Source organism: Schistocerca gregaria, chromosome X, assembly GCF_023897955.1.
Source record: "Schistocerca gregaria isolate iqSchGreg1 chromosome X, iqSchGreg1.2, whole genome shotgun sequence".
Lineage (NCBI taxonomy): Eukaryota > Metazoa > Arthropoda > Insecta > Orthoptera > Acrididae > Schistocerca > Schistocerca gregaria.
Genome location: NC_064931.1, coordinates 505,831,358 through 505,857,037, shown reverse-complemented (window position 1 = coordinate 505,857,037; position 25,680 = coordinate 505,831,358). Strand labels below are relative to the sequence as shown.

Here is a 25,680-nt window from a genome sequence, read left to right as displayed (position 1 = left end):
TCTGTTGATTGATTCATTACTACATGATCATGTTAAATTATGTATATTACAATTGAAACATGGAAGAAATGAAATATTTCCGCATGAAATGTTCAATTTAGAACCACCAGACAGTTTTTTGAAATCTTATTATTCGTTTCGTGGTTTTTTTGGAATGAACTACACAATTAAAAGCAGATAGTGATATAAATCTATATAATTTCATTACAAATTATCGTATTCATATCATAAATATTTATCTAGTAAAAGGTGTTGTAGGGACACAAAAAACGACAACAAATGTATATCCAACTTTTAATGATAAAATACCAGGTGATACACTTTTTACATAATTATCTATAGAAAAAAGAATTTAATGTATAATACTCAACACAGAATATTATCTGAGAAGTTAAATTTTTCTTAATATTTTACATTTTTTTGAAGTTATGAAATTCTTTTAATCTTTTTCTATTGCATTCTTCAGATTCAACACCAAAGATGGATATTTTATCGATAGCCAAATTATTAAACAGATCTATGATCTCTTCAACTGTACAAATTTTTAGTTTTGGTTTTTCGTTGTTCCAACAGCTAAAGCAGTCTTCAGACTGCATCTTGATTTTTTAGTCCAATTATTAAAAAAATTTTAATAAGAAAAAATAATTTTATATACACTTTTACATTAATCATTTATTGCTTATTGAGCAAGAAATTTTTAACAATAATATGTAAAGAAATAAATCTTCCAGCATTTTGGGTAACTTATTTTGTTGGTTAATTAAGATTATAATATCATAAAAGAGAGAATTTCACTTTCTAAATTCTTCCCTAAATATATATGAAACTTTCATTACATCTAGAAAAATTTCAAAATCAAGTACATCATCTCCATAAGTATCTTTAATATAGTCAGTGGCATTCATATCTTTTACACTTGTCAAATATTCTGTAATTTAAGAAGGTTTAAAATAATATTTGCAATTATTACATTGAATTTGTTTCTCTTTTTGTTTCTTACTTATCTCAACAAAAATAACTTTGGAAAATTTAAATACCTCCCAAATATTAGTCATATTCAATGTCTTAGAAAGTTTCTCTATTTCCTGTCTTGATTTTTTGAAGAAACTTGAATGAAATAAAATATTTTTTATTTTTCCACTATGAAAAACTTACATTTTTATATTAAACATTTTTCTATAATAAATATTTTTCAATTTTTAAATTAAGTTCTTTGCTATACAATAGGAGTCGTATCTAAAAACTCAATAATGTAAACAGTAATAAATTATTTAAGAATGTTAATGAGCTAGATAATGTTTTATGTCTTATTTCTGGATGCAGTAATTTGTACATAAGATATGGAGAAAAAAATTATATAGAACTAAATAATTACTGTGAAATTATTTTACCAAAGAAATACTTGCGGCTAATAGGTGAACGGGGTTTACAATTGTTTGAAGATCAAAATATTGAACTGAGATATAAAGAAGGAAATAACAAGGATATTATCATGAATTTAATACTATAGAGTTTTTAGTTTGAAGTATTTTTAGTGTTTTATGTTTCATCTCTTGTTAAGATATTAAAACAATGTTTTAAATTTTATAAAAATTTTGGAAATATAATCAACATATTCTAGGAAAAAGACATGAAAATGAGAAAATGATTTGAAACTTTTGTATATATACTTTTATTTGAAATTTTTAGAATGTATTTGATACATCTTTGGAACATATTCGGACAAATGATGTGAATGTCTGAAGTACCTTCGAAGATAATTCTAAATTATTGGTGAATATTTTAAAATATAGTAAAAATGCTTCAAGAAATCATGAAAATGTGTGAAAAAAACGTAAAAATGTTTGAAAAATTACGAATATTCTTTGTACATTTCTATTTGACTTTCTTATTACTAAAATCAACTTTTTGAGAAAATAGTGATTTTTGCTTGATATTTCGCATTTTTGTGGTTTCTCTTTGATTTTTAAAAAATTTATACTTTGCTCTAAATAGCACTAAAAACCGTCTTTTATGCCTACTTATTGTCAATCTAACTGAAGGGAAAGCTATTTGTTAAACACCTTATACTTTGGATACGTGATTTCATTACTAGGAATTACTTGCAACAAGCAACTGCAGCTCCTTATGTAGGAAACTTTTATATGAAGACAATGAGGACTAACAATTTACCTTTACACTGTGTTTCAATACATTTGTGAGAGCTGCACATAGAGTTATGATTAAAACTGAATAAGTCAACGTTAAGTAACTGAATATCATCACTTTCATACAAGTTACTGCAATGTGACACCAACATGAGCTGGACATTGAAGGCTTACACATGCCACAGAGAGGCAGTAGCTTATCTCCCACCTTTGCCTTGAGATGTCAGTCCAAATGACATTTAAATATCGAACAGGTAGTGTTCATGCGTTATTAGAACTTGCTGACAGATTCAGTTCAGTGCAAGTGTCAACACACTGCAGTAGTTGCTGAGAGTAGCCTTCACATACAGGCAGAAAGAGGCAGCAGGGGATGTTAATTCATAAGATGTAATGAAGGTGAATGTACGCCATGTATAATAAATGTATAGCTTGTGTTAATAATCACTTTATCTGGTTGAATAGCCTGGTGCAAGTCTTTCAAGTGGATGGCAGTTTGGTGTCCTGTGTGCCCCTGCCCAGTTATCCACCCATTTTAATGTGCAATTCAAACGTTTTGTTTCTGACGAATCTCCACATCATTGAGAGGTGAATTCAATGTTAAAGAGCTGAGATAAATATCAGCGGTCAGCCTGCAATTTGCTGCCACGACCTTTTCTTTTACCATGACATCACCAGGCCCAACAGAGATTTTGGTCAGGCTTCCCTGCTCTGGAATTGCAGTACCTGTACTGTTAGGTGAAAATAACATCGTTTTAACAGCGGTGTTGAATAGTTATTTATAAATTATATACACATACCTTCATTTTGAAACAGTCTATTAATCAAAACCGAATCAAAATCCGTAATGTATTTTCTGAGATTAGCTTTGACATACAGACAGACAGTGTGGCACAGTATAGTTTACATATGTATCGATAGAAGACAATAGAAAACATAAGAAGAAGACAGCTGGAAGATAGGCAATGAATTTGTTTGCCTTATCAATTCGATTCACTTCCTCTCGAATATTTACAAACTTATTTCGTAGGTTTCATTCTGTTACATGTTACACAAATTTTCATAATAAGAATACCTCATATTACACTCATACTAACACAAAAAACTTACTTTCGTCACCTTTTTAAATACACTGGGTAGTTACTGTCATATTCAACAATCAATGGGCAGTTTTAACACATTAGCGCAGACAAAATACACTTAAGGTACAAAATTATTTAAACAGAACGTTATAATTATGGATTAAGTTGTATCTAGTGGTTGCAATTGCTGAAGTGAATGAATAGAGTTGGTTGTGATTGTTTGGCGAGTTAAAAATGATGTAATTTGGCATGACATTACTGACTATGAAAAACAGTAGATGAATGAGCTTGAGGATGAATAGGTTGAATAATTAACTATGAATGGCATGAAATCTGTTATAACTGTGCTGGATCAGGACTACAACGAGGAGAGACAGTGAGAGAAAAAGATGCACCATCTGATGTATGTTGCTGTGAGTACAGGCACATCTCTTCCTCGAAGATCAAATTATTTATCTTATGCATTAAAATGGTTCTTCGTCTCTCGTCAAATTTTCGAAGCTTTGTTGTAATATGTTCGCCAAAAGTAGAGCATTCATCGTGATGAATATTTCCCACACTATCCAAAGTACTGTACGCTTGCATGGGCCTTGGTTCTTTTTTCTTGCTTTTCATATTCTGTTGTTTAGCAGACTGGGAAACTTTTCGTTTGCGCGACCTTCCTTCTTCATTAGTGGCAACACATGTGGCAAATTCCTCACGAGAAGTGTGATCTATACTTGATGCTTCTCCAAAAACATTTTGTGAAGAATCTTGGAAGTTTTCTTCATCATCAGAAATCTGAAACGGAAAATTAGGCTATTTTAATTATGGAAATTCATACACACAAGTATCTCACTTCACCATGATGTATACTATATTATGCTGTATTTTGCTCACTTCGGCCTCTTACCATCTTAATGGATATACATGTGCCTGTCATGTGCCCCATCGCCCACGTTATCAGTGACAGAATCACTCTTATTCAACACAGTATCACACTTATCAATGACATCATCATGTCATGCCTCTTTTCAATAACATCATCATGCTGCCATTCTCATCCTCCTCCTCCTTTTCCGCTCTCTCCCTCCAGCCAATATTAGTATAGCATTTTACAGGCATTAAAATGAAGCAGTCAATGACAATTATTATTTTAGTGAGTATTAAGAAGAGACAGTCAGCCACCAGAATTTGCTTAAAAGTAGTGACATGTCGAAACGTATTTTACTCTCAATTGAATAAAATGGCATCATGTTCAAAGATATACAATATTTCCATGTGGAAAAAAATATGTAAGCTTCATTGAAAGTGGCACCTTCTTCAAAGAAGTTTTGCCTCTGAATTGCTCACACATATGTATGCACACACACACGTCAATATTTTGTCAATATTCTTGAAAAATGTACAAATACACTAGCTTAGTCATTGGTAACACCCACTCACTCACACCCACACACAGCTCAGAAACGTGTTATTCACTTCAGAGCAGGCACTTGTTGGATGGTAGAGAGAGAGAGAGAGAGAGAGAGAGAGAGAGAGAGAGAGAGAGAGGTATTGGAAGGAAAATCTCCAAAGATAAATACTTTGATATCAAATTCATTTTAAAAAAGATTACATTCAAAAAGAAAAGCTAGATACACACTTGCTTGATGGTGCGCATTTACATACACCATTCAGCATAGCCTATTACAACAAACAATATTCAAAGATGAAGTTGTTTAATGTTTTTACATTACATGTTTTATATTTTTTCACATACTCACTGTCTGAGGAAGTATGATTGACAATTCTCGATCACAAACATAAGTGGACAAACTAAATTATCTAAATTTCTAGTTCACAAGAAAGTATACATCATACTTAATTCAGGGCAATGAGAACATACTTTGTTGGCGATTACAAATTTAAGGTACTCAATCTAAAAGGAATGTTTTTGTATGAGTACGTGGATTCACAAAGATTACGAGGCTGGTAGTGTGTTCAAGCTACAATTTACAATTAGAGATACAATTTACAATTACTATTACAATTAACATTGACAACTACAACCTACAGTTAAAATTTTTCACACACACGCACACACATTATATATATATATATATATATATATATATATATATATATATATATATATAGATTTTCCACATATTTACATTGTTTATCATAAAACCGTTCATCACCTTTTTCTTTGTCATTTATCAGTGGAGTAGGGACCCCAAGCCGATATATTCACCTTATCAAGAATTGAACGATCTAGAGACAACCTGCAGAGATGGGGCTTCATAACAGAAGATTCGTCCTGTGATTGTGGACAAGAACAAGCTACATGCTCCAGTGCCTTTTGTGCCCTATATCCTGCACAAAGATTGATCTCCTGCAAGCCACTCCAAGCGCCTTGGAGGTTGCAAAGTATTGGGCACATGTAATATAAATACAATTTGTGTATATATATATATGTACATATTTATTGATGTGTACGGCTACTGCAAATCTGTATGTTTCTGATTTGAGAATAATAATAATAATAAAGAAGAATAAAACATCTATCATCCCTGTGCAGATAAACCTAGTTTGTGTAATTTACTTGTAGAAACAACATGGTTCTTTGCTTAAATTACATACTCCACAGTTGTTTCAACTTTCAAATTAGGCATCCAGACTCAGTCTCAAATACATACATCTCTGCTCATAAATCAACAAACTCTGTAATACTTCCACCAGTCAAATCGTTTTTCATTAATTAAAGCACTTTTTTGTTTAATGTATAACCATAATGTCAGTGAATAAGAAGAATAGTCAAAATATCCCAAATAGCCATTCCTACTGCAATTGGTTTATCAAATACTGCAGGAAGACTATTCAGTTAAATGTCCAACAGATTTTCTTCAAAAAATAATACCCCTTAGACAATTAGTTTTGGTAATTAATGCAGGTCCTCCTTATCAAACTTCCCAAGATGTCGCTAGTCTTATGGTCCACAGGTTTTGCATGTATTGCATGGGTTTTCCAAATAAACTGTCATTCATAAGTTTAAAAAAATTCTCTCAAAATCATTGCTTGTTTTCATATGTTTTTGTGCACTAATCTCAGTGTATGGCTCCATTCAAGAAGCTTGTCTAAATCATAAAATTTTATGAATCTCTTTTAAAACTAATTTATGATGTAAACATTATTTCAGATTCCTATAGTGAATAACAAAACTTTTCTTATTATACAAGGTACAAAATAATTTCTTAGGTTACTTACTATCAAATGGTGATGACATTTTTTTCTGGACATAAGAGCAAATACGAATCGAGTGTAAGTTACTGTAACATCGATCATATGTAAAGGCTATTCACATCCTGATATACAATGTAAGATATGTCACTTTTTCTATCACAAACGGTCATGAATCTGTTGTTGGCTATGGATGTGTGCAGTAACAATAGACAGTATTGCCCCTAGTGCCTCTTTCAACAAACTGGAATTGTTCAGTATTGGTAATAAGTTGCAACTGTGCTTTAATAATTTTCAGCATCCCATGCCAAGCCATGTGAAGAAATGTAATGCATATAACACAATTCATACATATTAAGATATAGATTGTGAAATTTTTCGATGACATCAGCAATAAGTAGATCCAAAATTTTCAAATATAAATCGGAACAGTTTCCATGTATTTTACACTGAAATACATTACATATGTTTGTAAACTCTTTGGCAGTTGGCTTCTGTTATTGTTTTCTCTTTCAATAAACTTTTAAACTTTTCTATTGATGGCAGACGATCTTCCAGCAGAAACGATTTTTTGCTTGTATATTCTTACAGAAAAATACCTTTCTATTTAACAGAAGTAAACTCATGATCATTGGGAAAATATCTCCTCATCATGATGAGTTCACAGGATTTTAGGTAAGATGCACACTTTTCATGGGGGTACTTTAAGAAATTTAGCGAATCAATAAATCTGAAAATTATATTGCATATCTTCTCTTGGTGCACTAATGAAATACAGTCCATAGATTATTAACTTTTTTCATATTAGATAGCAGAAGAGAAACACAATCTGGATTTAGTTTAACTTCGTTTTCATCTCCTGTTATTTGTACCCACTAGGTATCCAGCGATGTCTCATGTATCATGCCTGTTGTAATTACTCAGATTACGGAATTTGAGGAGCACTGTATATTGAGACCTGCAGTGCACATCGCAACTGAGTGTACTGCACTTTGGTTGCACTGTTGAAATGACAGTGGTCTCTATATTTGACATCACCTTCCTCAAACAATTCCCTACACATGTGTCAAACTTCTATCAAGGCGAAATGCTAATTCTTTTCTTTGCTTATTATCATTTCTTTTATTTTGAAATTAAAGGTCATTTATACTCTCACAACTGGATACAGCTGTCCAATGAACCATTTCATGCAGTCGCTGCCTTTGCACAATCTAAACTCGGAATATCCTTCGTTGTATGTTCATCCAGGCTGAACAATCTGTGCAGATGTATCTCATACAGATGTCCAATGAACCACTTCGTGCAGTCGCTGCCTCTGTACAATTTAAACTCGGAATATCTTTTGTCATAGGTTCAGCCAGGCTGAACAATGTGTGCAGATGTATCTCTTCGGAATACAAGCCTGAGTCACTGCTAGAACTACAAGTAACAAGTGGTTCTAACATGCATTCCGTATTAGCATAAACTGCAAATGGCAGCTTCAGTTTGTTGCTAAAGTTGGTAAATTTTATAAATTCGTTCTTGCCACAAGGCATGACACTATTGGCTTGTCTACACCGTATGCAGTCAACTAAATGTGCATCTAACTTATCCCTGGAATGAAACTACCACAGACAGCGTTTACACACTACAACTGAATGCTAATGACCAGTAATGCTACTACTTGATAGCCTGAAAATGTTTTGTAGGCAATAGAATTTGAATGTATCTGTATTAATGATCTGCAACATTAATACATTTACAGGTTTCTCGGACAGTAATTGGTAATACGTAGCGAAATTCTTTCTCATCTTGCTTTTCTTCTACAGTCATCCATTCATAATCTGAATATTGGATACCACGGATCTTTAGAGGCATGTTTTCATTCTGTTTATCGGATATCGGCACATGGCTGAGCTCTGTTGGAGACGGTATGTTGGCAAAGTTTAATATGGTTACATAGGGAATCTGTTTATACGCATGTGTGTATGGTTGTTAAGAGGATATAAACCTGTTAGAATTGACCACCTGTAGCAGGCAGTGTCGTTTAATACTGCCTGTTTATCTGCTCTCACTTTTGGTAGTTTCGTGTGTAGTCCTGCATAAAATACTTCTTTTTCACTGACATTAAGACACAGTTTAAATGTTTCTTTCAGTACTCAGCTGGAATCTCAAGCTTTCTTAAACAGTTTATCAGTGACATTAGTCGAGACCAATCATCACTCGTTTTGGATGGCATTAAACTTGCATTCCATGTATTGAGATTCATTTGTTTTTCTTCACCTGTTTTTCGCAATAGAAACTTACAGCCTACCCAAAATTGATTATAAGAGGTTGGTTAATTATACAAACTCCGTAATCTATACGAAAATGCGCTCCTTAAACCGAACTCGATTAGCTACGAGACCTATTCGTATTCGACACCTAACTGCGGAAAAACTTGAAACCATTCAAGATCATTGATTACATTTAATTTAATGTGTTTAGATGCCAGTTCACCCATTATTATGATGTGCATACTAATGCAATAATATCACTAGGTTAGTATCAAAGTCAGCAGCAACAAGGTCCAAGATGTTCAGCCTGCTCTGAGACTTGTCAGACTGGGTACTAGCTGCTGCACTCCTTCAACTGCTGCTCAGTCGGGGCACTAGATGGTGGCTGCTTGCAGTAAATCAGGATGGCCAGGCACAGGTATGAAACATCGTCCCCCTGAATGCGAGTCCAGTGTACTAACCACCACCACCACACCACCTCACTTGGAATTGGTTGCCGAGGGGGGAGGGGGGGATGGAGGGACTGCGGCTGCAGTAGTGGGGGTACATTCGCATTTGCCTTCCACCCACCGTCCCTGTCGCATCTCGCGTCCGGAAGTCGCGTTCTGCTTTGATGGACTTCAGTATTGGTTCTCATATCTTTCCCAGCTGGAAGCCCATGCCCCTGTTGATTTAATTATCAGTCATACAGAATTCACTCACTTCAAAATTTATCGGTAGAATCCAGGACTTTCGTCTGCTGGTAATTCATTTCATGTCCATTTACAGTGCAGTGTTCCGCTATTGCTCACTTCTTGTGACGAAATAAGCGGGTGTGGCACTCATATTCTGTACATCGATCTTTGATTTCCGTGTAGTTCGTTCAGTATAAGTTTTCCTGCATTCACGCAGAACTTGGTACAACCCCCTCCCCCCCTTTTTGAGACCTCGGTCGTCTTTTACAGTCCCCAATGAAGCTCATATTTTGACTGTCAGGTGGCAAACTGGCGTTACGTTGTGTTTTCGCGGTAGTCTAACGATGAATTGTCAGCAAACGGTATGAAAGCGGCCATCTTGTCTTACGCCATCATTTCAGCCTTTGGGGCTATTACGTCGCAGGGCCGTCCGAATTTATTGGTTGCTGTATCAATTCTCGTGGAAGACGAATTCCAGGTACCGCAGTTCTAGCGTCAGATTTCGTTCGTATGAAGTGCGGTACGTCCTGTGTCCAAGAGTGCTGAGCATGCTGTTCCTCTCCGAAGCCGGCCGCGGTGGCCGTGCGGTTCTGGCGCTGCAGTCCGGAACCACGGGGCTGCTACGGTCGCAGGTTCGAATCCTGCCTCGGGCATGGGTGTGTGTGATGTCCTTAGGTTAGTTAGGTTTAAGTAGTTCTAAGTTCTAGGGGACTTATGACCTAAGATGTTGAGTCCCATAGTGCTCAGAGCCATTTGAACCATCCTCTCCGACGGATGGTTTCTGCTGGAGGCACGAAGATATAAATCCGTATGTGTTGACTTACAGTATACACTGCGGGCAAGTAAGCCGTGAGACCTGTGCTGAATTAAGACATCGACAAAAGGAAGTTTGACATTTTTTATTTCCATAGTGAAGTGGATGTTTGTATGGCTGAAACTCAGATGCTTTAAGAATTTCTGTAGTCATTCTGGGCCATGTAGCCAGAAGACAAAAGTGTCGTCGACATACCGAAAGAAACCAACAGGTTTTAGTTCGGCGGTTTCCAATATTCTGTTCTCAAAGTACTCCATGACTAGTTTTGCTAAAACAGTCTGCTCATAGACGTCGGAACGTGTCTATAAAGCTGTGTCAGCTCAGGGGTGAAATTTTCGTTGATTATCCTCTATACTCTCTGCAGATTCGTGGGAATCGACCGACGGAACCACCTAGACCTATTCGGATTGGACGTACAAGAAATCAAACGAGAGACAAATCGCCAAGTCTTCTCAATTTCCAGTTAAGCAGTCGCAATAAGCTGCAGCTAGCAGACGCGCTGTGATCAGTCTCACCGGAAAACAACTGCACGACGCTGATCTTTGCGCCGACAACCCCATCTCTTTCAACAACTGCGATTGTAAGCCTGTGGAGCAGGCTATCTGAGTAGTACCAAGCGATGCCACAGACGATATTCCTCGGGAAACCTGCTGAATTCTCTTCAACTCGGTTCCATCACAGAACAACATATCCAAAGCAGAAAGGACAGCACTTCGCATTCTCAGCGAAGTCAAAGATTCGTTGCCCTTCCAGCCCAGGTACTTCTACATCTGCATCTACAAAGATACTACGCAAGCCACTTTACGGTGCGTCGTGGGTGGTACCTTGTACCACTAATAGTCATTTCCCACTCGCAATGAATGTTGACGCCAGTAGAATCGTTCGGCAGTCAGCTTCAGATGCCGGTTCTCTAAATGCTATCAATAGAGTTTCTGGAAAAGAACGTTGTCTTCTCTGCAGGGATTCCCATTTAAGTTCCTCAAACATCTCCGTAACACTTACGTGTTGTTCGAACCTACCGGTAACGAGTCAAGCACCCCGCCTCTGGATTGCTTCGAAGTCTTCCATCAATCAGACCCGGTACGGATCCCAAACACTCTAGCAGTACACAAGAATATGCCGCACCAGCGTCCTATATGCCATCTTCTTTACACGTGAACCACTGTTTCATAAAATTCTCCCAGTAAACCGAAGTCGATCATTTGCCTTTCCTATCACAATTCTCACATGCTCGTTCCACCTCATATCGCTTTGCAACATTACGCCCAGATATTTAAACGACTGTGCCAAGCAGGTTATATCTTCCTACCTATCTGTATTAACTTACCTTTTTCCACATTTAGGGCTAGCTGCCATTCATCACACCAACAGAAAATTTTGTCTAAGTTCTCTTCTATCTTCCCACAGTCACTCAACTTTGAAGCTTTATCGTACACCACGGCATCATCAGCAAACAACCGCGGATTGCTCCACACCCTGTCAGTCAAATCATTTATGTATATAGAGAACTACAGCCATCCTATCGCGCTAACCTGGGGCACTCCTGACAAAACCCTTGTCCCTGATGAACACTCGCCGTCGAAGTCTTCGAGCTATTCACATGTCTGTGAACACTTATTCCATATACTAGTACCTTCGTTAACAGCCAGCAGTGAGGAACCGTGTTATATGCTTTCCAAAAATCTAGAAATATGGAATCTGCTTGTTGACCTTCATCCATAGTTCTCAGTACATTATGTGAGAAAAGGGCAAGCTGATTTTCGCAAGAGCTACGCTTTCTAAAACCATGCTGATTCATGGACATAAGGCTCTCACTCTCACGGAAGTTTGTTATATTCGAACTGAACGTACGTTCGAGGACTCTGCAGCAGACGTAAGTTAGGAATATCTGTCAGTAATTTTGCGGGTCGGTTCTTTTGCCGTTCTTATATACTGGAGTCACCTTTGCTCTTTTTCGGTCGATGGCGACTTTGTGCTGGGAGAGAGATTCACAATAAATTGAAGCTAGGTAAGGGGCTAATGCCGCAGAGTACTCTCTACAAAATCGAACTGGGATTCCATCCGGACCTGAACAATTAGTTGCTTCTCTATGCTAGATATGCTTATTACTATGTCGTCCATGCGGGAGTCTGTCCGATAATCAAATGACTATATGTTTGTACGATTCTTCTGTGTGAACGATTTCTTGAACGTGAAATTTAAAGCTTCGGCTTTCGTTCTGCTGTTTTCAACTGCCACACCAGACTTGGTCAACAAGGGACTGAATGAAAGCCGTAGACCAGCTTAGCGATTTTACGTACGACCAGGATTTTCTCGGGTTCTCTGCCAGATTTTTTGCTAAGATGTGACGGTGGTAGTTACTGCATGCTTCACGCATAGATCTTTGCACAAACATACGAACCTTATTTCCTTCGCCTGTCGTCATTCGTGCGTTCCCTCTGAACTGAGAATGCAACAGCCTCTGCTTCGTCAGCATCTGCCAAATTTCGCTATTAAACCATGGTGGGTCTTTTCCATCCCTTATCCACTTACGAGGCACATAACTCTCCACTCCACGATTTACAATCTCCTTAAATTTTGCCCATAATTCCCCCAGATCCATCTTACTGAATTAAGTGATGCCAATTCATTGTCTAAGTAAGATGCTAATAAATACTTATCTGCTCTATCTAGCGCAAACACTCTCCTTGCCTTCTTAACTGATTTTTTAACTATCGTAATCACAGTTGCTATAACGACATCGTGATCGCTATTAACCGTTTCAATACTGACATTGTCCATAATGTCCTCCCCATTTTGTACCTACAAGGTCTGAGATATTTCCATTGCGTGTGGGCTGCCGAGCTAGATGTTCAAGACAATTTTCAGAAAACGTGTTCAAAAGTATTTCGCATGACTGTCTGTCTGTACCTCCAGCAATGAACCTATAAACATCCCAGTCTATAGTCGGCAGGTCAAAGTGCCGCCTCCAACAAATATTGCATGACCTGGGTATTTACACGCTATTGACCCTAGGCTTTCTTTGAGTGACTAGAACTGTCACAGCAGAATCGGGTGTTCGGTAAAAACATCCAGCAATTAACTTGGTTTCACCTACATCTGTTATACGCTACCAGATGACTTCACTGTCGCGCTCAACTTCGATCTCAATACAGCCAATATTTTTGTCAACTGCAATGAACACTCTCCCTCCTATGGTCTCTAATTTGTTTTTCCCATATACGTTCCACGACTCGCTAAATGTCTCAGAGCTTTCAACTTCGTGTTTCAGCCACCTCGTGGCCCAAAGAATAATGTGAGAACGAAAACTTTCCTGGAGGGCAGAAAATTCGGAAACTTTATTACGAATACTTCGACGGTTTAGTGATACAGTTTTTACAGCCGCATTGTCTTTATTCTGAACGCCGAGAAGGCCAACGCCATCGTTCTTCTCCAACACAAGGACTATAAACGGAAAATGCTAAAGCTTCTGGACGATCCAGCGTACCAGAAAATAGCAGCAGATCCAACCAAGTAAGTGCAGCAAAGCACTTCCCCTTTGTTAAAAAACAGGGCACTCCATGACGACGTCGCCAAACCATTTCGCCAGTGCACTGCTGTACCGCCTACATTGTTTGGCCTGCCAAAGACTCAAAAAGAAGGCATTCGACCAATAGTTTTTTTTATATACCCCGCTGAATTATCTGTCTGACCTGTGGGCCCTCACGTCCGCAAGTGTGCACATCACATACGAAACTCGGGTGATTTCATCGGTCAGCACAAGGAGCTAAGGCTTCAGGAATCTGACGTTATGGTCGGCTTTGATGTCGTGTCACTTTTCACTCGAGTCCACTTGAAAGACTCCATACAACTAATCAACGAGAAGTTCAGTTTTAAGCTGACACTGTTTTATAGACGCATTTTGACATTATCCTATTTATTTCCAGTCGACAATACCATGAGCGAATTATGACGTAGTCATGGGCAGTCGCCTCTCACTAGCTGTAACAAATTTGTTCATGGAGTACTTAGAGAAATAAGTACTGGAAACCGCCAACTAAAAGCTGTTTGTTTCTTGAGATATGTCGACGACACTTTTTTCTTCTGCCACATGGACCAGAAAAACTACAGTAATTCTTAGAACATCTGAATTCCATCCATACAAACATCCAATTTACCATGGAAACAGAGATAGATGGCGAAGTTCCTTTTCTCGACGCAATAGTTCGGGGAGGCCCGATGGCTCTCTTGCCCACAGTGTATACCGTAAAGACAAGGCGTGCGGATTTATGTCTCCAAGCCTCCAGCTGCCACCATCCCTCGGAGGAAAACAGCTTGCTCAGCACTCTAGAACACAAGGCGTACTCCTTTTCAGACGAACAAAGTCCGACGGTAGAGCTGCGTTACCTGGAATCTGTCTTCTACGAAAATGGGCTCAGCAACCGATGATTCGGACGGCTCTGCGACGCAAGAGTTCCAAGAACGACACGGAGGCCGAAATCAGAGCATAAGACAATAAGATGACGGCTTTCATACTGTTCGCTGGCAATGTATCTTCAAAAATTGGCAGGATACTGCGGAAACACAACATAACGCCAATTTGCTGCCCGACACTCACAATGCGAGCTTTATTAGGGTATTTGAAAGACGACATGTATCTCGAAGAAGCGGGGGTGTAACAAGTTCCGTGTGTCTGCTGAAAAACTTGTATTGGCCAAATGATCTGCACAATCGAAGATCTATGTACAGAACAACAGCGCCACATCCGCTTATTGCAGCCCAACAAGTCTGCACTAGCAGAGCAGTGCAATGAAAATGGACATAAGATGAATTACCAGCAAACGAAAATCCTGGCTGTTACTGATAAATTTGGGGACTCCATTTTCAAAGAAGCGAATGAAATCCGTGTGGCCAATAATTTAATCAACAGGGATATGGCAGGCTCTGAGCACTATGGGACTTAACATCTTAGGTCATCAGTCCCCTAGAACTTAGAACTAGTTAAACCTAACTAAGCTAAGGACATCACACACATCCATGCCCGAGGCAGGATTCGAACCTGCGACCGCAGCAGTCGCGCGGTTTCGGACTGCGCGCCTAGAACCGCGAGACCACCGCGGCCGGCAACAGGGATATGTGCTTCCAACTGAGTAAGGCATGAGAACCAGTACTAATGTTCATCAAGCAAGCCGCGGCATCCCGGACGCGAGATGCGACAGGGGCGAGAAGGCAAATGAGACTAACCACCACCACCACAGCAGCTGCCACCCCCCCCTCCCCCCTCCTCCCCCCCTCCTAATCACATCATCACCGAGCAGGGCGTCGGGCCGGCGTTACCCGACCTTTGGACCGGCAGGCATTAATACCGTCCGCCCACAGCACCATATCACGATGGTGGAATGTTTATTCGCCGAAATATCGTCGACTTCCGGCAAGTGGATCCACCAGTACACCCTAGAACCTTGGAAGCAGCATTTGCGCTGCCAAAGCCTCAGGTCACATAAAGTAATATATATTTAATACTGTATATATTATAGGAAAATACATTTATGTTCTTTAATCAGTCTATAGTGTTTGATTGGTTCTAGAGTGTTCATCCATCTTGTTACAACGATGGACACAACAGACATTTCTGGTGACAAGGATGGGATAGCGACTTCCTGGACCCATCGAAGAAGATTTCATGTCTGTGCATACTGAATTAATCAGTATTTCCTTCAGTGTTGGAGGAACTAATTGAAATTTTTCTTTTCTAGAAACAGCCAGGAACGGAAAATGTCTAGAGTTCTTTATTTTTGCATTTTCAATAGTGTTCCTAAAGATGTTGCATACTTTAAGTGATTTAAATTTTGTACGCAATGGCAATTTATGAAGAGTAAACACTCACTGCGCATATTTAGTTTCATAGTCAATAAATCCAAACAATGCTGGCAAGCATAACCAGACTGGCGAAAACACTACAAGCCCACAAACAAGCAGCGACCGAAGCACAGAGTTTCGATGGCCAGGCCTCGTCTCCTCCCCTCTGCTCTTTTGATGAAAACAAGAGGAATGGACGGAGTACCACATGCAGCTCGACAACCATATTGCAGCTTAAAAAATCACAGGTGACTCACGGTGTTCTTTATTTTTTTCTTAGGTAGGAATGCATATTTTTCGTTTCTATAAGAAACTGTTCCCTCAAGTAAAGCCCCAAACTCTACCCATGAGGAAGTGGTTTGGAATTTAGGTTAATTTTTGAAGCTCAAATCCATGTAATTGCTGCTCGTTTCACATATTTCGTATGTCTCGTAGTAGTACTCAGTTTTGCAAGGAATGCATCACTGAACTCAAGGGCATGACTAGGAACTGTAAATTTACCAACACTTGTGGAGCTTTTTTTCAAGACAAAGTGCTTCGCAATGGCTTTATTCAGAACCTGACAACAGAATATGTACTGCGATTCTCAAACATCACTATCCTTGCCTCAATGATGTACGTAAAGTAATCGAAGCCCAGGAAGTACAAGACTTCGCAGAACTTGACTTTAATGTTCCTGTTGTGGCAACACTCATCGCAACTAGTTCAAAGCAGGCTCTGCCCGGCATTGATCATGTACACAACAGTCTGCTATGTCATTTACTGTTCGTTTACGTAGGTGAGCCAAACGTACGAAGAAATTCGATTATACCGACCCGTTTTTGGTTAGTCATTGGACGCGTGCAAAGTTTCCTCAAGTGTTGTGTGACACATGGTCGCAAAGACTGCTCCTACCACCATGCGGAATGACGACACTGTCACAGATCCGGATACAAACAAATGTGCTTGAAGAAAAAAAAAGGCAAAGCAAACTCCTCTTCAATCGAAATTTGAGCAAATGGAGATTACTATGATATCATATTTTGAATACTTGCCCCGCCTAGCAATAATCACAGTAACCGTAAACGCAAGCACACGAATCGCAAAGCGATGTGCACATCGCAAAACTTGGCTAAATCAAAGCAGCTCTCTTCATATGGACAAACAGCAAAAAGCTCTGCAACTGAAAACAGATAAAAGCACTCTTCGAAATGTCAGAACCGATAGTTACATTCAGAGAACAAACCGCGTACTATTAACATCTTTACAGATTTGGAATCAATCTGTACCATTTCAGTTAGATATTGGTGCTAAAGTCGAACGGATTAATGAAACAACACCTTTAGCTTCAAAAGTCACGTCCCCGCCTCACACACTACGATGGCGAAAGTATCTCTGGTTTTGAGACACGTACTTTTCCTAAATATGGAAATACGACTGCATCAGTGCCATTCACAGTAGTTCGCTCATGCTTCAATATCAATACTTTTGGCATTGATGCATTTGATTTCTTTGGATTAGATATTCAAAACAATGTGCATGCTGTTGATATGTAAGTTTCCCACAGCAGCATTGACCAACTGAGTGAAAAATATGAATATTTGTTAGATAGTACACTCAGACACGCAAAGAATTTTTAAGCCCATGTTATGCTCAAAGACGATACTCAACCACAGTTCTACTGCGCACGTCTAGTGCCTCATGGCATTCGCAGTGCAGTTGCTTCTGAACTCAACAGATTATATCAAACCGCTGTCTTCAAACCTGTTCCTACTAGTCAACAAGTATCGCAAAATCGAACAGCAAAATTAGACTTTGTTGCGACTTTAAAGCGACAGTTAACACTTCCACGTTTTGAGGAGCTAAAGGATCGGCAGTTTATTTAGCCAATGGTTACCCTCAACTTCCCCTGGACAAGGAAACTAAACGAAAAAACAGTGTGGTGATCGATACACACGTCGGCTTATGTCAATACCAGCGCCTTTCCTTCGGAAGCACATCTACTCCTGCGTTATTTCAACGTTTTTTTGAACAAGTGAAGTCGAAAGTTCCGTCGTGATCAAATTATTTGGATGACATCATTGTGTCTGAACAAACACCGGAACAGCAACCCAAAAATCTGGAATCTCTTCAAACTTGAACCGATGCAGGCCTAAGTGGAATTTGCAAAAGTGTTCATTTTTCAACACCGAAATGGTGTATTTGGGACATCCCACTGACGCTCATGGCGCTCGTCCCTCTACTAAGCATTAAGAGGGCATCCAGAGATTCTCTTCTCCTAAAAATGTACAGGAATTACAGACAGTTCTTAGCCGACTGACATCCTATATTAAATTTATTACGAATGCAGTGCAAATTGCTGCTACTTTGCATCGCGTCCTACATAAGAATGTTCCTTTCCAATGAAATGTAGAACACGAACGATCATTTAAAAAGTTAAAAAATACATTGCTTAGTCGCCCATGCCTTATTAATTTCGATCCGCAAAAATGTGTATTGCTTGCAGTTGATGCATGAACGCCCAATAGCGCTGGCGTTCACCTCGACCCAAGTCTACTACAGTAGCTGGAAAAGGAAGCCTTAGCCATCATCTACGGAGTCACAAAATTTCGTTAGCATCTGCATGGTAGAGAACTTTTTGTCGTGAAGGATCATAATCCATTGACTGCTGTTTTTCACCCAACGAAAGATGTGCCTGATTGCACAGCACTGAAGCTGCAATGATTGTCACTACTTCTTTCACATTACCGATATGAAAATTCTCTATTGCTCTCTTCCTGTCTTCAAATTGATGAATTTTGTTCGCGAGCACTGCAAGTTTTTCCCACTAATTGTGGCGGGTCACAGGATCAGTCACTACGACTGCTCATGTATTACATTCGAATTGGTTGACTGTGATCTGAAATCAATTTACTATGCGCAATGCAACAGCCTCTCTCTTCAGAGTGGTGTAATTTTCTTGCATACTTCTAACGAACGAACAGAGGGCATCATTACCACGTCACTGCAGCAACATGATTGAAAACCATTACACAGACAACACTGAATTGTTAGAACTAAGCAGCTAGCGCACCATCATTGCACGTGGCGTGGGTTTGACAAGCAGATAGAACAGAGCACTGCCCGCTGCCACGCAGGCGCGAATAGCTAGGCAGTGGCGCGCCAGGAATTATTCAATTGGCCTCTCCCTGACGGTCCTTGGCAATGGATCCACATTGATTTTCTGGTCCCGTCTGGAACACACAGCTGCTGATTATTGTCAACGCAAATAGTAGATATCCACTTATTATTTCAATGAATTCGATAATTAGAGCTAGCACTATAAAAGCAGTCACTTCCTTCTTTTGTTTAGGAAATTTGCCACGAACAGTAAAATTATTTCGTACAAAGTTCCGGAGTTCTTTCATAGCAATTTCAATACTTTTTCCAACAAAATGGGATTCATCATATACGCACGGTACCATTCTTTCTATAATCGAGTGAAGCCAAACGTTTCATTTGCACTTTCAAGGCTCTGATGTCGAAACTTCGTTCTTCGCACTCGAGGGAAAATGTTTTTTTCGTATTTCTCAGCACTTACCGAAGTCTCCCGTTATACGATGCTTTGCCGGCAGAATTAGTACACAGCCGGGCTCGGTGACCGAGCGGTTATAGGCGCTTTAGTCTGGAACCGCGCGACTGCTACGGTCGCAGGTTCGAATCCTGCCTCGGCATGGATGTGTGTGATGTCCTTAGGTTAGTTAGGTTTAAGTAGTTCTAAGTTCTAGGGGACTGATGACCTTAGGTGTTAAGTCCCATAGTGCTCAGAACCATTTGAGCCATGTGAATTATTCACGATTGTTGTCATCGCATTGTGCTGCACCTATTTCACCATTAGCAGCCTGCTACAGACGCCAACTTCGCAATGGAGTTTCACCCGAAGGGCAACGTCTTTAAGGAGCCTCACAACTGAGAATCTGGCATCATTATTCAGACGACTGATCGAGCACATTATAGTGTTCGCGGCAGAACAGGCACCCACCGGAGGCACCAAAATCAACTACGTTTTCGTGATTATTGTAAGCGTGCCATCGGTTTTCATATTTTAGAAACGCTGCCTGCGTCGCAGACTACTTCCACTGAGCAGCCCTTGCTGGTATCTGACGTTCGGCCACGCGGATTGTCAGATGACTTTGCTGTGAAGTAGACCCTTATCCTCCTATGCCGCAGCCCCTGCCAACGCCGCAGTATCGGCCGCTGGTGACAGTGACGTCAGTCACGAGTGGGCCTCGCCAACATATGTCCTGCATCAGCCATGCAGCCTACGGTCTCCACAACAAAACCAATGCTAGATCCACCTGTGCCACTGGATGGGTGTCCTATCTCCGGTTTTGTGGCAGTTGTTCCCGGTGGTTCGCAAGACGAATGTTGGGACACTGGTTGGCTGGCGCCATTTGCTGTTGTACCGTAGCCGACTCCATCAGTAGCACCATGGTGCATACCTCCACCATGTCGTCATCCCAACCCATATTATGCAACACTGGTGCACAATTTTGGGTGGAAATAAAGTGGTATTGGGGGTGTCATGCCGACCACACACAGGGTATCTGCTCTGCTCACATCTCCACAGAAGAAACTTTGAAAGCAGCCGCCGCAAGCCGCTGCTGTATAGGGCTCCTCATACGCAGCCGGATGGCGCTACATCTGACATCAGAGGACGCCGAATTCACATCACCGCACTGCCTGCAATTGTGATTGAGTCACCGCACTCAGAGCTCCACATCAGATCAGCCTCAAATTACTTTCAGATCACGCGAAGCCTACGGAAGACCTTATGAATCTAGTGTGACGCTGTTGCTACTCTGCTAGTAAATATTGCAGCCCAGTACTATAGTCCGATTAAAATTTCTTGATAGGTGACACTTCACGCGTTGTAGATTGTTTCCTCCTCTCGGAGCGCTTACCGTTACTCCCGAATCGTTCCCGTGGCCAAACTGAAACAACAAATAGTTCACTTTCAGTTTCTTGTCCGCCTTCCTTTCTTGATGTGTTTGGTTCGAGAATACTGGGTCTGACCCTTTTATTTCGTATTTCATCACAAAAGATAACCACACCAAAAACAGCACGTGCACACACACACACACACACAGACAGAGAGAGAGAGAGAGAGAGAGAGAGAGAGAGAGAGAGAGAGATGCTAAAGAAATACACATGTTTCATACACAACACTCATCAAACTACTACTGGATTATTCCGCACAATACGTGATCCAGTGTCGTTTATACTGTTATTATAATAAGATAGATCAGCTTACATTAGATTAGCTTCGCGCGGAATTGCGTAAAGCCGAATTTTTGGACGCTGTCAATTAATTGTCGTGACTGGAACACCAGAGCCACGAATACAGGAGCCTTTTACAATGTAATGGCACAGCGAAGTGATTAGCGTATAAATGTGGCGTGTAAAAGGTCGAAGGTCAGCTGGTGCGGTAACTCAGCGTTCCTCCACCCAGAGCGCTTACCGTTACTCCCGAATGGTTCCCGTTGCCAAACTGCAACAACAAATAGTTCACTTAAGTATTCGACAATGAACTTGAAGGGGTGTCATGTGACTTTCGCCCATACCAAACGATTTAGAACACAAGGAAGAAAAACAAAGATTCGAATTTCGTGAAATGCAGCAAATTGTTTTATTTTTCTAAATCTAATCAAAAGATTTTGATTATAATTTTTATTCAATCAACTAGTTTAAATGCATTTTTTTATTTCTAATAATTTGCTGCATCATTTCTATCATCGTATTGACTTTTTTATTTGCTCTTATTTTTCTTCCTACCATTCTTTTTCGTTTGGAACCTAGTTGTGTCGCCTATAATCTACAACCAAGTGCTAACCAGGACTGCTCATCGCTTGGTAACGCGGCACCCCATGTAGACAGTGTGAGGATATTTCCAGAATGAGATTTTCACTCTGCAGCGGAGTGTGCGCTGATATGAAACTTCCTGGCAGATTAAAACTGTGTGCCGGACCGAGACTCGAACTCGGGACCTTTGCCTTTCGCGGGCAAGTGCTCTACCAACTGAGTTACCCAAGCACGACTCTCGCCCCGTCCTCACAGCTTTACTTCTGCCATTACCTCGTCTCCTACGTTCCAAACTTAACAGAAGCTCTTCTGCGAAGGTCCCGAGTTCGAGTCTCGGTCCGGCACACACTTTTAATCTTCCAGGAAGTTTCATATCAGCGCAAACTCCGCTGCAGAGTGGAAACATCCCCCAGGCTGTGGCTAAGCCATGTCTCCGCAATATCCTTTCATTCAGGAGTCCTAGTTCTGCAGGTTCGCAGGAGAGCTTCTGCAAAGTTAGGAAGGTAGGAGACGAGGTTCTGGCAGAAGTAAAGAAGTGAGGACGGCGCGTGAGTCGTGCTTGGGTAGCTCAGTTGGTAGAGCACTTGCTCGCGAAAGGCAAAGGTCCCGAGTTCGAGTCTCGGTCCGGCACACAGTTTTAATCTGCCAGGAAGTTTCAGTGTGAGGATAGTTTCAGGTAACCACTGACAACTGCAGTTTGCTTTTACCACTAAAACAGATTTTTTTTTAGGAAGATGGCTATGCAAACAAACATGAAATTTTTCTGTCTTGAGTTTGCTCGTAAAGTTAGCCTTAAACGCCGTGAACGAAGCAGTCATGATTTTAGTTTTGCTCCAGATTGTTGATTGCCGTTTTCTCGGATAGAATGCAAATCACGTGTTTGCACTTAGGTTACGATTCAGGGCTACAAAACCCGTCGTCTACCGCAGTTCATTCACTGGTCACTTACGATCAGCTGTCGATAGAGTACCCCCCCCCCCCCCCCATTCCCGTAATTAAGTCCCATAGTGCTCAGAAACATTTGAGCTATTTCTGTGATACCTCGCGAAGGCCGCTTCCAACGTTGCCCCGCGTTACTGATCAACAGCATTAGTGATGTGACTTGCCAAGTTTGCATCTCGTCTGTAACAGAGTTGTAGCCGGCAGCGTATGTGGCAGCACTTTAGCGGCAAGTGACAGACGTGAACCATCAAGAAAGTTTAATCGGACTAATAGTGACACACACACACACACACGAGGGGGAGAGAGAGAGAGAGACTGCATAGATTGTAAACAAATACATTTGTGTTTCAACCATTCTAGGGTTTGATGTGTTGTAGAGTCCGCCTCGATAGCTCATACTAAGGGGCCCGGGTTCAGTTCCCTTCTTGGTCGGAGATTTTCTCCGCTCAGGGATTGGGTGTTGTCAACTCAAAAGACTTGCAGCAGGTGACAGGTCTACCCGACGGGAGGCCCTAGCAACACGACATTTCATTCCATGTGTTGTAGAGTACACCGGCGGACACAACAAAACATGTAACATTACATTTTTTGTAGAGGGTTGCTGCACATGTCGAATTTTGTTATGATCAGCCGCATTTTGCGAAGAAAACGACAGTCACTGCTCGCTCTCTCTCTCTCTCTCTCTCTCTCTCTCTCTCTCTCTCTCTCTCTCTCTCTCTCTCTCTCAATCTCTCTCTCTCTATCTCTCTCTCTCTATCTCTCTCTCTCTCTCCCCCTGCAGCTGCTTGCAGTAACTGAAACAATAACAATAAATGACAAAAAAGAATACATGAGTTACAGCAAGTATACAGCACGTAAAAGATATAAGATTTTTAATAGTAATATTTTTGTATCTTACTTACATTTCCTGTGATGCACACGTGTCTTAAATGAAACGTGTTGAACGACAACGACAGCTACGAATGGCACATCATCAATATCCTGCCTCGAGTGGAAATCCTGCTTTTACAATTCACTCCCCTGCTGAGTAAGCCGAATAGTTCCAAATACTTCTGAGTAGTTCTGACCCTTCCTGCTGAATCAGTAAGTGGTGGGAAGGGCAATAGTCTGTACATGCCCATGGACAGAAATTTCTCATCTCGCGTGAAATGCCTAGCCAACGAGTTCCCACCATTTGCAAGCATTTTCCAATCTATTCTAACAGACAAAAATATGGTAAGTCCTGTCTTGAAACTATATGCATTATACACTGAAGAGCCAAAGAAGCTGGTATACCTGCCTAATATCGTGCAGGGCCCCCGCAAGCACGCAGAAGTGCCGCAACACGACGTGGCATGGACTCGACTAATATCTGATGTAGTGCTAGACGGAACTGACACCTGTCAATAAATCCGTAAGAGTACTAGGGAGTGGAGATCTCCTCCGAACAGCACGTTGCAAGGCATCCCAGATATGCTCAATAATGTTCATGTCTGGGGAGTTTGGTAGCCAGCGGAAATGCTTAAACTCAGAAGAGTGTTCCTGGAGCCACTCTGTAGCAGTTCTAGACGTCCTGGCGTCCGTCGGAATGCACAATGGACATGAATGGATGCACGTGATCAGACAGCATTCTTATGCACGTGTCGCCTGTCAGAGTCTTATCTAGACGTACCAAGGGTCCCATATCACTCCAACTGCACACGCCCCACACCATTACAGAGCCTCCACTAGCTCCAACAGTCCCCTGCTGACATGCAGGGTCCATGGATTCATGAGGCTGTCTCCATATGTGTACACGTCCATCCGCTCGATACAATTTTAAACGAGACTCGTCCGACTAGGCAACGTGTTTCCAGTCATCAAAAGTTCAACGTCGGTGTTGACGGGCCAGGCGAGGCGTAAGGTAAAGGCGCCAAATTTCGTCTCCCAGTCTGTTTTTGGCTCTGAATATCATATCTCTAAATCAGTTATTCCCAAAACATTTATATAACACCAACAACTAAGTCTACACATGGTATTTAGCTCAAAATATATCAGAAACGATTTATCTTTACAGAAAAAAACTTCAAAAACAATATACCTTTACCAAATATGAAAAAGTGGTCCTATTTTCGTCCCCGACTAATACGTCTTGTAAAAGAGGTTTTAACAGTTTAAAAATAAGGTAATAATAATAAAGGTATGTTACAATATTAATTTATATTAGATACAGGTTACAAACGTTCATGTTTGATACAAAAAATGCGTCGTCGCTTAGATGAAGATGAATGGATAACAGGCACCCCTACGATATCTCTTGGGATAACTGCTGTTAATTGTGTCATCTGTGTTCTGCTTGAAGGTTGAGAGACTGGAAAGGCCGGCTGTATAACTGTGTTTGTTGAGGGTAGATCCTTTTCAGGTGGGTCAGGAGCTGAGGAGGCGTCACCAATCGCCAAAAAGTTTTCTGGGCCACACACATTCGGGTTGTAAGGCAGAATCCCAATTTTCTTAAACCCATTCACAGCAGTTTTTACAATCGCTGCCTTTTCATAGGCTTCATTGAAGAGCTGAGCAAACTGGAGGTAACCAACAATCCTGCCAGGATGGTCAGATAGCCAATTTTCTATTGCCTGTGCACAAAATGTTTTAAAAGAAAACATGAACGACACATCGAGAGGCTGCAGTGTTGAAGTGGAGTGAGGAGGCAAGCAGATTATGGCAACACCATTATCACGAGCAGTATTAAAACATTCACATTGCGAGAATGTGAATACTGTCGTGCCGGCAGAACAGAGAACCTAAGGGGGACGGAATTAGGCACGGAGACGAAATTTGGTGTCTTTACCTTAAAGCTTTGTGTCGTGCAGTCATGAAGAGTAACGGTTGGGCCTTCGGCTCTGAAAGCCAATATCGACGATGTTTCGTTGAATGGTTTGCACGCTGACACTT

The 25,680-nt window shown here is 40.6% G+C and overlaps 1 protein-coding gene across 2 annotated transcripts in view; it reads right to left on the bottom strand.

Moving 5' to 3' along the window:
- Positions 1-286: 286 nt before the first annotated feature.
- LOC126298310 (uncharacterized) overlaps positions 287-25,680 on the bottom strand; it is a 51,787-nt gene continuing 26,393 nt past the window's right edge. Inside the window, exons 3-4 of one of the 2 annotated variants that reach the window (XM_049989606.1) lie at positions 20,931-20,960; positions 287-4,006 (exon numbers count right to left, since the gene is read on the bottom strand). In XM_049989606.1, coding sequence (XP_049845563.1) covers positions 3,563-4,006; positions 20,931-20,960 — 474 coding nt within the window. In that variant the 3' untranslated portion in view covers positions 287-3,562. The remainder of the gene's footprint in view (positions 4,007-20,930; positions 20,961-25,680) is intronic. The other variant, XM_049989607.1, reaches the window with a different exon arrangement.